This window comes from Castor canadensis, chromosome 7, assembly GCF_047511655.1.
Source record: "Castor canadensis chromosome 7, mCasCan1.hap1v2, whole genome shotgun sequence".
In the NCBI taxonomy this organism is placed as follows: domain Eukaryota; kingdom Metazoa; phylum Chordata; class Mammalia; order Rodentia; family Castoridae; genus Castor; species Castor canadensis.
The window spans coordinates 69300506-69312983 of NC_133392.1; the positions used below are offsets into that span (position 1 = coordinate 69300506).

Consider the following 12478-nt stretch of genomic DNA (forward strand, 5'->3'; position numbering starts at 1 on the left):
CCTCTCTACAAATGTTCTCACAGACACACCCAGAGGTGTGCTTTACTAATCTCCTAGGCGCTTCTTGATTCGATAAGGTTGATAATCAAGATTAACTATCACATGTGTGTGGAAAGTTTGAATTTTAAGTTGTAGGTAAATTTACCAGTGTTATCTCTTACAGCCTATTCTTTTTTTATGTCATGTAGAAGAAACTCTTCCTTTCTCTAAAGTCATAATGATATGCTTGTATATTTTCCTCTAAACATTTCCAAATTTACAAGTAGTCCCTTTCACGAATTTATGAAGCTACCCATGTCAAGGTCAGCAGTAACTTCCATATTGCTGAATCCAAAATGGAAGTGGGCCATTCTCAGTGGATGGCACATAGTTGACCTCTTCTTGCTTTCTGGAATTATTTCTTCACTGCTTCTGGGATACTGCACTCTTTTATTTGTTCTCCTGCCTCACAGGCCTCTTTATCTTGATTTCCTCTAGGGTCCTCCTCCTGAATATTGGACCATCCTGGAATGACATCCTTGGACCTCTTATTCTCATTCTTTGGCTGATCTCATCCATCATCTTTAAATACCATCCATATACTGGTGACTCCAAAAATATATTTCTTAGTCTAGCCTCTCCCCTGCACTCTACTCAACTGCCTATTGGATAACTAACAAGCATCTCAATCTTAATTTGACTAAAGCAAGCACTAATTTCTCCATCCTGTTACTTCCATGTTACTACTGTTTCATGTTACTTCCATGTTCCATGATAAAACTGTTTCAGTATTATCACCCTTCTTGCCATTGCTTAAGCTGAAACATTGGAATTTTCTTGTTTTCTCTTTCTCCTTCCCTTTTTTTCCTTCTTTTTTTTCTGTATCCTTTTTCCTTTTCCATCAGAATACATCTTTAGCCACTTTATACCTTCTCTACTGGTATCACCTTAGTCCAAGGATGGTTCTCTTTCACCTGGACAATTACAAATGCTAACTAACTACCAGGTTTTCTTGCCCCCACTCCCTATCTATTGTCCACATAATGGACAGAGTGAGCATTTTGAGATGTAAATGAGATCATGTCACTTTCCCCACTCTCCACTTCCAGTAGTTTTCCATCTACTCAGAATAAAAATCCAAAGTTCTTACCAGAACAAAGGCCATTGTGATTGTGCCAGCTGCTGCCCCTCCTACTTCCTTTACACCTCTCCTCCCCACTGTCCTTTCTATTTGCCAGACTAATTACCAGTGGTTGACTTCATCATGTTCTTATCCAGACCCCTGGAAAATGTTTATGCCTCCTCACCATGTAGGAGTCATGTTTCTGGTGACCACCATCTGCACTGGGACCCAGAAGGAGTTTGGAAGACAGAGGACCGCACTGTTTCCTGCTTCTGTTGAATGGAGATACTATGGAGGTGTATTTTGTATCCCTGTGTAATTTTTCTTATTTTGTATGCATTGTTGTTATGTGTTTGAAGAAGAGAAGTGTATCTTTCCAAGGACAGCAAAAAGAAAAGCCTTCAAATTAATAAGGTTTCTTTTGAGTTTATGGTGAGCTGTGTGCATATTTTTTGCTGCATTTTCCCCTCAGATAATGTGTAATCTCAATGGTTATTTCCTCTGAGATTTACAGTTATCTGGGATTATAGAGCAGTTAAAATTCTTTTTGAGTATTTTCCTCACTGATTTCAAATTTTTGTATTGCTACTAGAGAATATGACCTTTTGCTTTTCTCTCATAATTACATGATTGAAAGAAAAGTAAATTCTATGATTAAGGAATGAAGTTCTGTAATTATTAGGTAAAATTTGTTGGTCATATCATTCAAATCATTATTCCCTTCAATCAGTTTGACCCACAAGTTCTGAAATAGACATTGCAACTCCTCACTGAGAGTATACAACATTTTCAAATTCTTATTGTATTCTAGGAGTTTTATATAGCTAGCTGTTATGTTGTTGGTTGTATAAACTTTTATGACTGTTATGTTTTCTTTATGGGTTGCATCTTTTATTTTCATGTAATATTCTTCTCTGTCTTGTTCAACACATTTGTCCTTGAGTTTTTTCTTTGTCTGACCTTGACATTTCTGGTTCCTTTTAGCTTGCCTTTTTGCACAGTCTGTTGCCTCTGTTTTACTCTCCTTGAAATGCGTTTTTTAAAAAATAACAAATAGCTGGATTTTATTTATTTACTTATTTATTCAGAGGTACTGGGGCTTGAACTCAGGGCCTACACCTTGAGCCATCCTACCAGTCCTTTTTTTGTGAAGAGCTTTTTTTGAGGTAGGGTCTTGAAGCCAGGCTGGCTTCAAACTATAATTCTCCTGATCACTGCTTCCTGTGTAGCTAAGATTATAGGCATGAGCCACTGGTGTCCAGTTCGTATTTTATTTTTTAATTGCATCTGACAGGCTCAGATTTTTAATAGGGGAATTATTTGTATCCACATTTCTTGTGTTCATAAATAGGGTTTAGTGCTTCTGTGTTATTTAGTGGTTTTCTGTATTAGGGATGTACTTGACCATAAATAATGGAACACATGACTAACAGTTGCTTAATTAAATAAGTTTTTCATATTTATATCACCTTATTTTACTTAGTAACTGCAGAACTTTATTTCTTGAGACTCCTTGTTTTTCCTAAATAACAAGAAATCTGCAGACAGCCTGCAATGGGTGGTATTAATTTAGCTGTTTAGCAAGACCAGCAAGGACCTATCATTTTCTATCTTTCTGCTTCCCCATCCTTAGTATGTGCATTTATCCTTAGGCTTGCATAAGTCTTTCAGCAGTTTTGGGCCTCATTTCCTCATTCCCCACAGGAAGGAGATGGGCTAAAAGAGCAAGGAGTGAAGGGATTTCTCTAAGAAGCTCCATCTTTTCTGTGGAGAAGGAGAACACTTCATGGGGACTTCTGCCTCCATCTACTTTGTCAGATAACAGGGACATCTGGTCACTTCTACATTCATCGCTTGTCAGTGAGAATAATATTACATGATGGGTTCACATCAATTGTCTTTTATTTGTCCTTTGAGGCTGGGGTGGGAATTCACACACCTTTCCTGAAGGAAAGGCTCTCCGATACTCCCTGAACAATTTGAGGTTCTGTGGTGAGAAAGGAAAGTAGGATGGGGTGGATGGTAGGTGGGTAATTGGCAGTGTTGGCTATAACAGTTACACAGGTTTTGTTGTTTTCTCTGTTCTCTTCACTTATTTTTGCAGGGCAGAGAAGTCTCTATCATGTATCATTTACTTTCCCCTTCTATTAATTTGAAAGTTTCATAGTTCTAGTAGTAGGTGCCCCCATGTTTGTTAACCACAATTAAGCCTGTGTCTCTCTATTACTGCATTGCTTCTGACATACTAACAAAACCTCAATTCCCTCATCTATTAGAGGAATTAATGCTGCCTTATGCAATAGATATGGCCTGAAACTTCAGTAGATGAATACAATGTTTTGTTTCTTGACTTTCTTCAGATATTGACTCTTGGACCTGGATGCTTTTTTCTTGAAATTCCATCATCTTGGAGTCATTGATTTCCAGCTAGGTGGATGAGAGAGAGTGTGGCATATTGCTGCTAACAGTCATAGCCTAAAAGTGGCCCTAGTCACTTCCCCTGACATGTGGTCCCATAGAATTGAAGAGAAGATGAGGAATGTAGTCATTGAGCTTAGGAGGAGGAATGTGGGTGGTGGACATAGCACAGTCACTGTCATCGATTGTCATGCTTGTCACCCATGCAGTTTGTTCTTCTCCATATAAAACACACTCACTGCCTCCTTCAAGGGGATCCAGTTACCACACCCAGCTCAAAGTCTGCAGTTTTGAAGTTTTGCTTTAGTTTCTATCAGGTCTGAACATGCTAAAAAGACATTCCTTCTAAGCATGCTTTACCTTTACATGACACACAGTGCCCAGCCAGGAGCAGGATATCACTGAGGATGCTGCCACTTGGAAAAAAGGAGAATGTGAGACCCACAGTCACTAGCCTATAGCATCCTGGATCCCCACAGTTCAGGCTCTGAGCAGTTCTTGGCCCTGGCAGTTAAGGGAATTCCATGAGTGGACGGGACTCTGCATCCGTGAGCAAGCTCCTCTGTGCTCATTTCTCCCCCTTGGCCTCCTCTGGAGTCAGATGTGCTACTGTTGCACCCTGAGGTCACACCTTGGCCTCCTCTGAAGGGAGTGTTGAGGCCCACACCCTCCTGAGACACCATAGCCTTTGACACCTGCCTCCTGCTCATTGAAATTGGGTACCTGCAAGGTTTGTTGAGATCTGAACAATTAAAGGCTTTTTAGTCTAGACTCAAAAACTTAGCAGAAGCTTCCGATCCCAGGAATAACTTCTAAAATTCTTTCCTAGACATAGTCTCAAATTCATATGACTACTTTGCCTCTTTATTCCTACGCCTCTCTCATCTGAAAAACATCTAAATAAAGGATCCTTGTGAAACTAAATGTGAGAGATTCACTCAGTGTGCTTGGGTTACTCTGGGTTCTCTGAGGAGCAGAGACAAGAGCGGGATTAATCATGAATGAGTTTTATTAAGAGAAATTCCTGTGAGAGAAAGGGGGCAGGGAGCTGAGGAGGCTGGGAGAGCCACATTGCAATGAATGCCTGACTTGGAGTGATGGAGAGGGAGGAGATTGGGTAAGGTGTTTTGGCCAGTGACATAGTCCAAAGAGTTGGGCAAGGAGCCAGGTGTCCACCAAGCATGAACCTGGCCTGCTCAGCCAGAGACTGGGGCAGCCTCTGGGAAACATGGCTGTGGGCAATCACAAGAGCCCAGGTCTGGAGTTATGGTCAGTCATGTCTACTGTAGTGGGAGGTTGGTGAAACAAAAGCTCATGGCCACCATGGTGCTTTGTGACATAGGTTATTTTATTGGCCTTAGCAGTTTGGTGTCTGTTAGGCAAAACCTTTAAAAGTCTCATCTCTCGCATTTTGGGCCCTAGAAGAAGAGGAGATGGTTTTTCCAATCCTATGAAGTCCCAGATATCTATATTCTCTTGCGTTTCTACTTACAAAGCACTCAGTTCTTTCTGGAGCTAATTTATTTCACTTAATGCCTTGACAAACCAATACATACTTTATTAACATTTTGTTTCCCAACCTCATTTATGATTAATCCTACTTTGGTCTCTGCTCCTTAGAGAAACCAGACTGACCCAAGCACATTGAGTGAATCTCTCACACTTAGTTTCACAAGGAGCCTCCATGTAGATGTCTTTCAGGTGAAAGAGAGAGTCATAGGGATAAAGAGGCAAAATAGTAAGGGAAATTTGAGAAAATGATTAGAAAATAATTTTAGAAGTTATTCCCGGGACATGGAAGCAGACATATCAGAAACCTCCTTTAATACATTCAGAAATAGTATATTAAATTATAGTAGTGTTGATATTTTTATCAAATGTTTTCCTCCTGCATGACATGTATCTCCAGCTATTCAGCCTACCTGATATCACTCATCCCCTCAACTGCTAAGGCAATGACTCGTACTTTATATTTATTTCAGCAGCCCCCTACTTTTGAGCTAGATCTCCATTTTTGTCACAGTCCTCATTAGAATCTCTTGTAACAAGTGGCAAACAGAGAAATCTCAGTGACTGACTCCAGCTAGCACAGGCTTATTTCTTGCTCATGTTACAGTGGGAAGGAGGTCACACAAGACTTCATCTTGCAACTCCACCATCTCTGATTCCTTCTTTCCAGTCAGTAAACAGGAGGAAGAGAATATGGAGAAGGCTCACTGGTTCCTAATTGCCTCAACCCAGGAGTGACATAGGTCACTTCCTACAGAGAGTGCTGCTCTGTCACTTGATGTTGTTTCTGATGAAGATCTCAGGAGAGCCTGCCTCAGATGTCAGGTCCAGCCTTGGGCACCTGTTCTATTAGGCTGGCTTGGCAAAATACTGTGTTGCTCCCTAGAGGGAGAGGGTGAAGGGAAGGTCTTGGACTTGCAATCAGGCCAGTATCTCTCTGGACTCCTTTTTGTAGCTGGTAGTGCTCTGTTCAGTGGTGTGATGGATATGGATCACAGGCCAGCTTACGCTATTCCTTATTAATTGGAAATCAGACATGTTTCTTCTTTCTTCTCTTTTTCTCCTCCCACTGTGAGGCAGCAAGCAACAAGCACATCCAGTGGCTGCTGGGATCAGATGGCGAGGTCTGGGTCTGGGTCATGGGCGAAGGCCCTGGTGACAAGCCCTATGAAGAGATCTCTGAGGAACTGATTGCAGAGAGGGCACGGCTGCAAGCGCAGAGGGAGGCAGAAGAGCTCTGGTGAGGGGTGCTGGCTGGGAGGGTGCTGGGTGGGACCTGAGCCCATTGCTCTGGGGTTGATACAAATAGATGACCATAAGTTGTGTGTGGGAGGGAGGAGGTGACAGTCAGTTAGCTAGTTGTGTGGAGCTCTGCTAATATTAGGTGACTGAAGCATCAGAGTCTTGCATCAGATAAACCTTGTGGGTTGTGGCTTCACCAATCAACTGATCTGGAGCCTCAGTTTTTACATCAGTGGTATGGGCCTAACTATCCCTTCTCATATGCATTCATGCATGTGGATTCACCTAGATGCTATGTACAATGTGCTTGGTTTTGTTCCCTCACTTGGGTGTCATGGGGACAGTACAGCAGTTGGGAGTCACTTTTGTTATCAGCTTGATCCTTTCCACATTAGCTATGTTTTTCACACCAAATGGACGGCAGAGTCCCCAGTAAATTTTGGAGTTAGGTTACTTTCATCAACAACCTTTAACATTTTCACGAACTTAGAAATCTATGTGAAGTTGACTTCAATGTCACCCTCTTCCCACAACTTTGAATGATAGCATATTAATTGTGAAGTTGGAAAAGCATGTAAACAACACTGAAAACTAGAAAGAATAATTTAAAGAACACCCAATACTTACTATCCAAGATGAGCATTTAGGTGATCCCTGTTTTGCAAGCTGTCTTATTCACACCTTGGCAAATCGATTAACATAGATAGAGCCACAGTGCTGGTTAAGATTGCTATGTAGTATCCAATTAGATGAGAAACCCTGCTTATTGGTCTTTTTGATAGACATTGAATTACTTGAAACTCTTATGTTCTAAAACTTCTCTGATGAATGTTCTTTACCTACACCTTTGTACACTTGAGTGAGAAATGGGATTTCCAAGACTTGTTTGTTGGCTTCCAGAATGATTCCACTGATTTATACTCCCACATGCGAGAGTGCCTATTTCTACCCACCCTTGCCAACAATGAGTTTTGTAGACCTTTGATATTTGTCATCCTATACACCAGGGAAAGATTGCCCATTGTTTTTTATATGAAGTTCTATCTTGACATGTTTCTTTAGTTTTGAACTCAAGCTGATTCCTGCTGGTGCTTTCTTGGAAGGAGACAGAAGGAAGCAGAGATCACTAGGAAGTTCCGGGATGCTCTGGCCAATGAGAAAGCTCGGATCCTGGCAGAGAAGTGGAAAGTGGAGATGGAGGACCGCAAGGCTGCCAAAATCCTAGAGGAGCGCATCCACGAGGAATTCAAGGTGGGCCTCTACATGGGCACCTAGGTAAGGGCACCTGCTTTATTCCCAAGGCTATTGGGGTGATGTCGGGTTTGGATCCCCATTGTGAGAACAGAAATCTGGCATTTCTGAGCAGGAAGGAAATTTTGACACACCATGTGGGCCCATTCTCTTCTTGTTGAACAGATGAGGAAACTAAAGGTCACACAGAGAGAGAATTGCCAAGGTCACATGTAATAGTGGTCAGGGACAGTATCAGGACCAGAACCCAGGCTTTCTGCTTCTCAAACCGAGGGTCCTGAAATGAGTCTTGGAAAAGAACTGGGCTCTGGTAAGGCCTGGGATCCATTTCAAACTTTACCACACACTGCTTTGTGGTTTTGGGAGGTTTACTGAACTTCTCTGAGCCATCACTTTTTTTTTTTAGTAGTATTAGAATAATAATAAAACATGCCTTGAATTTTTTAAGTGAAGATTTGAGAGGACATATGTATATTTTGAGGCCTAGGATAGGGAGTTTTTGGTAACCTTGTATATCTACTTATTCTGAGAGACTGGAATTTCAACTGTTGGCATTGGTAAAGGAGCTTCACTCACTGTCTTTTGGTAGAAAGTTTGAGTTGCACCCAAACACATTTTTTTCCTGGTTCCTCCCCCTACTTTTTTGCTATAGGAGTAATACATTTTATTGGATAGATAATACACACAAGCAGAAAACAGAAAATAATAATTATGCTAAATAATAATAATAATGCTAAATCCCAAAGTTGTATTTTTTTTGTGAATTGTATTGTTAAAGACAAACAGAGCTAGCCACTAGTTAAAGCCATGAAGACAGATTTGGGGGTTCTGGTGGTATGGCATGCACAGGCCCTGGGCTTAATTGTCAGTACAAAATAAACAACAAAACCAACAAATGAAATAGATTTTATTTTCAATAACTACTGTGTGTGTGTGTGTGTGTGTGTGTGTGTGTGTATAAGAGCTGAACTTCCTTTTGTGTATGCAGCCGTGACTTGGATGTTTGAAGGGGCCAGTGGGGGTGAGGTCAGTTTGAATGGGCCAGTGGCAAGTTCTCAGTAGAGTTCAGGAAGTGAAAAGTCACCAAGGGTCAATGACCTGTGATTATGAGCCGTGTCTGGGTCGGCATTTGTTGAAGTTAGGATTGTGTCCTCTCACAGAGGCTGGGTGACAAAGCCCCTGTCCTTCTTGATGGTTACACCTCAAAGCAACAGCTCCCAGGTCCTTGAAAGAGATGCTTCTGAGTTGACAGGGACATATATTCACAACTGCGAATTCCTTTCAGAAAGAGAAGGAGGATAGGGACCTCTCATTAAGTTCTGGCTAGATCAAAGAATGCATTTTTCTGTCAGTATTGAGCTCTCTCAAACAGCACTTTCCTGGGGTCCGCTGTTGTTCTGGGGGCATGGTCTTATGTGCTGGAAGTCATTTTAGAGTTTGGTCCAGTCTCTTTGCAGTAGGGTTGGGAAGAAGTTGCTGAGTATGTGCCAAGAGTTCTGCAGTTGTCAGAGTATTCATGAAGCTAGCCTATTTTATATTCTTTAAGGTCCCCTGCCCCCATGATGATGGCTTTTAAAAATAATTTATGTTGCAAATATTTTTCTCAGTAGTTTCTGTTTTTTCTTACTTCTGGTTATAGTATTTTCAGATGTACAGAAGCTTAAAATTTTTATTAGCAAAATCTCTCTTTTTCTTTATCATTTGTTTCTTGCTCAGAAAAATCTGTGTCACCACAAGCTAATAAAAATACCAATCTACATCCTTCTATTTATCTTTCACAATTTTATTTCTCTGTATTTAATTTTCTTTCACCTTAGGGAACAGTATGATATAGAGCTCTATTTTTTCTCAAATGGTTACCTAGTTTTTCTAATATTACTAATGTCATTTATCTTCTCTCTTTCCTTTGATCTTGCTGCCTTGGTTGAATTTTTACTTTTTACTTATGTCTGGATCGCTTCATTTTTCTTCTATGAATCAGATTTAATTGTTTGTTTATTGTAGGTTTAAAAGAATTTAAACATCTATTAAGATAGTAACTATTATTTTCATCATTTTACTGGCTAACATCATCCATTTTATCTTGGCAGGGGAACTTTTGAATTATTTGATCACTATCTCCACACTACTCCCCAACAACAAAACCCACAGTGATTTTTTTTTTTTTTTCTCTTTTCATGGATCTTTTTTTTTTTTTTTTCATTTTTCTTTTATTATTCATATGTGCATACAAGGCTTGGTTTATTTCTCCCCCCTGACCCCACCCCCTCCCTTACCACCCACTCCACCCCCTCCCGCTCCCCCCCTCAATACCCAGCAGAAACTATTTTGCCCTTATCTCTAATTTTGTTGTAGAGAGAGTATAAGCAATAATAGGAAGGGACAAGGGGTTTTGCTGGTTGAGATAAGGATAGCTATACAGGGCATTGACTCACATTGATTTCCTGTGCGTGGGTGTTACCTTCTAGGTTAATTCTTTTTAATCTAACCTTTTCTCTAGTTCCTGGTCTCCTTTTCCTATTGGCCTCAGTTGCTTTAAGGTATCTGCTTTAGTTTCTCTGCATTAAGGGCAACAAATGCTAGCTAGTTTTTTAGGTCTCTTACCTATCCTCACCCCTTCCTTGTGTGCTCTCGCTTTTATCATGTGCTCATAGTCCAATCCCCTTGTTGTGTTTGCCCTTGATCTAATGTCCACATATGAGGGAGAACATACGATTTTTGGTCTTTTGAGCCAGGCTAACCTCACTCAGAATGATGTTCTCCAATTCCATCCATTTACCAGCGAATGATAACATTTCGTTCTTCTTCATGGCTGCATAAAATTCCATTGTGTATAGATACCACATTTTCTTAATCCATTCATCAGTGCTGGGGCATCTTGGCTGTTTCCATAACTTGGCTATTGTGAATAGTGCCGCAATAAACATGGATGTGCAGGTGCCTCTGGAGTAACAGTCTTTTGGGTATATCCCCAAGAGTGGTATTGCTGGATCAAATGGTAGATCGATGTCCAGCTTTTTAAGTAGCCTCCAAATTTTTTTCCAGAGTGGTTGTACTAGTCTACATTCCCACCAACAGTGTAAGAGGGTTCCTTTTTCCCCGCATCCTCGCCAACACCTGTTGTTGGTGGTGTTGCTGATGATGGCTATTCTAACAGGGGTGAGGTGGAATCTTAGTGTGGTTTTAATTTGCATTTCCTTTATTGCTAGAGATGGTGAGCATTTTTTCATGTGTTTTCTGGCCATTTGAATTTCTTCTTTTGAGAAAGTTCTGTTTAGTTCACCTGCCCATTTCTTTATTGGTTCATTAGTTTTGGGAGAATTTAGTTTTTTAAGTTCCCTGTATATTCTGGTTATCAGTCCTTTGTCTGATGTATAGTTGGCAAATATTTTCTCCCACTCTGTGGGTGTTCTCTTCAGTTTAGAGACCATTTCTTTTGATGAACAGAAGCTTTTTAGTTTTATGAGGTCCCATTTATCTATGCTATCTCTTAGTTGCTGTGCTGCTGGGGTTTCATTGAGAAAGTTCTTACCTATACCTACTAACTCCAGAGTATTTCCTACTCTTTCTTGTATCAACTTAAGAGTTTGGGGTCTGATATTCAGATCCTTGATCCATTTTGAGTTAATCTTGGTATAGGGTGATATACATGGATCTAGTTTCAGTTTTTTGCAGACTGCTAACCAGTTTTCCCAGCAGTTTTTGTTGAAGAGGCTGCTATTTCTCCATCGTATATTTTTAGCTCCTTTGTCAAAGATAAGTTGCTTATAGTTGTGTGGCTTCATATCTGGATCCTCTATTCTGTTCCACTGGTCTTCATGTCTGTTTTTGTGCCAGTACCATGCTGTTTTTATTATTATTGCTTTGTAGTATAGTTTGAAGTCAGGTATTGTGATACCTCCTGCATTGTTCTTTTGACTGAGTATTGCCTTGGCTATTCGCGGCCTCTTGTGTTTCCATATAAATTTAACAGTAGATTTTTCAATCTCTTTGATGAATGTCATTGGAATTTTGATGGGAATTGCATTAAACATGTAGATTACTTTTGGGAGTATAGACATTTTTACTATGTTGATTCTACCAATCCATGAGCATGGGAGATCTCTCCACTTTCTATAGTCTTCCTCAATCTCTTTCTTCAGAAGTGTATAGTTTTCCTTGTAGAGGTCTTTCACATCTTTTGTTAGGTTTACACCTAGGTATTTGATTTTTTTTGAGGCTATTGTAAATGGAATTGTTTTCATACATTCTTTTTCCGTTTGCTCATTGTTAGTGTATAGAAATGCTAATGATTTTTCTATGTTGATTTTATATCCTGCTACCTTGCTATAGCTATTGATGATGTCTAGAAGCTTCTGAGTAGAGTTTTTTGGGTCTTTAAGGTATAGGATCATGTCGTCTGCAAATAGGGATATTTTGACAGTTTCTTTACCTATTTGTATTCCTTTTATTCCTTCTTCTTGCCTAATTGCTCTGGCTAGGAATTCCAGTACTATGTTGAATAGGAGTGGAGATAGTGGGCATCCTTGTCTGGTTCCTGATTTTAGAGGGAATGGTTTTAATTTTTCTCCGTTAAGTATAATGCTGGCTGTAGGTTTGTCATATATAGCTTTTATAATGTTGAGGAACTTTCCTTCTATTCCTAGTTTTCTTAGAGCTTTTATCATGAAATGATGTTGGATCTTATCAAAGGCTTTTTCTGCATCTATTGAGATGATCAAGTGGTTTTTGTCTTTGCTTCTGTTAATGTGGTTTATTACGTTTATTGATTTTCGTATGTTGAACCACCCCTGCATCCCTGGGATGAAGCCTACCTGGTCGTGGTGAATAATCTTTTTGATGTGTTGCTGAATTCGATTTGCCATTATTTTGTTGAGGATTTTTGCATCAATGTTCATTAAGGAGATTGGCCTATAGTTCTCCTTTTTGGAGGTGTCTTTGCCTGGTTTTGGGATA

The 12478-nt window shown here is 40.1% G+C and overlaps 1 protein-coding gene across 1 annotated transcript in view; it reads left to right on the top strand.

The window, feature by feature from the left end:
* The first annotated feature begins 1227 nt into the window (after positions 1 to 1227).
* Positions 1228 to 12478, top strand: part of Sh2d4b (SH2 domain containing 4B) — a 65715-nt gene continuing 54464 nt past the window's right edge. The window contains exons 1-3 of the mRNA XM_074079307.1: positions 1228 to 1398; positions 6110 to 6269; positions 7375 to 7522. Of these exons, the coding sequence (XP_073935408.1) occupies positions 1269 to 1398; positions 6110 to 6269; positions 7375 to 7522 (438 nt within the window). The 5' untranslated portion in view covers positions 1228 to 1268. The remainder of the gene's footprint in view (positions 1399 to 6109; positions 6270 to 7374; positions 7523 to 12478) is intronic.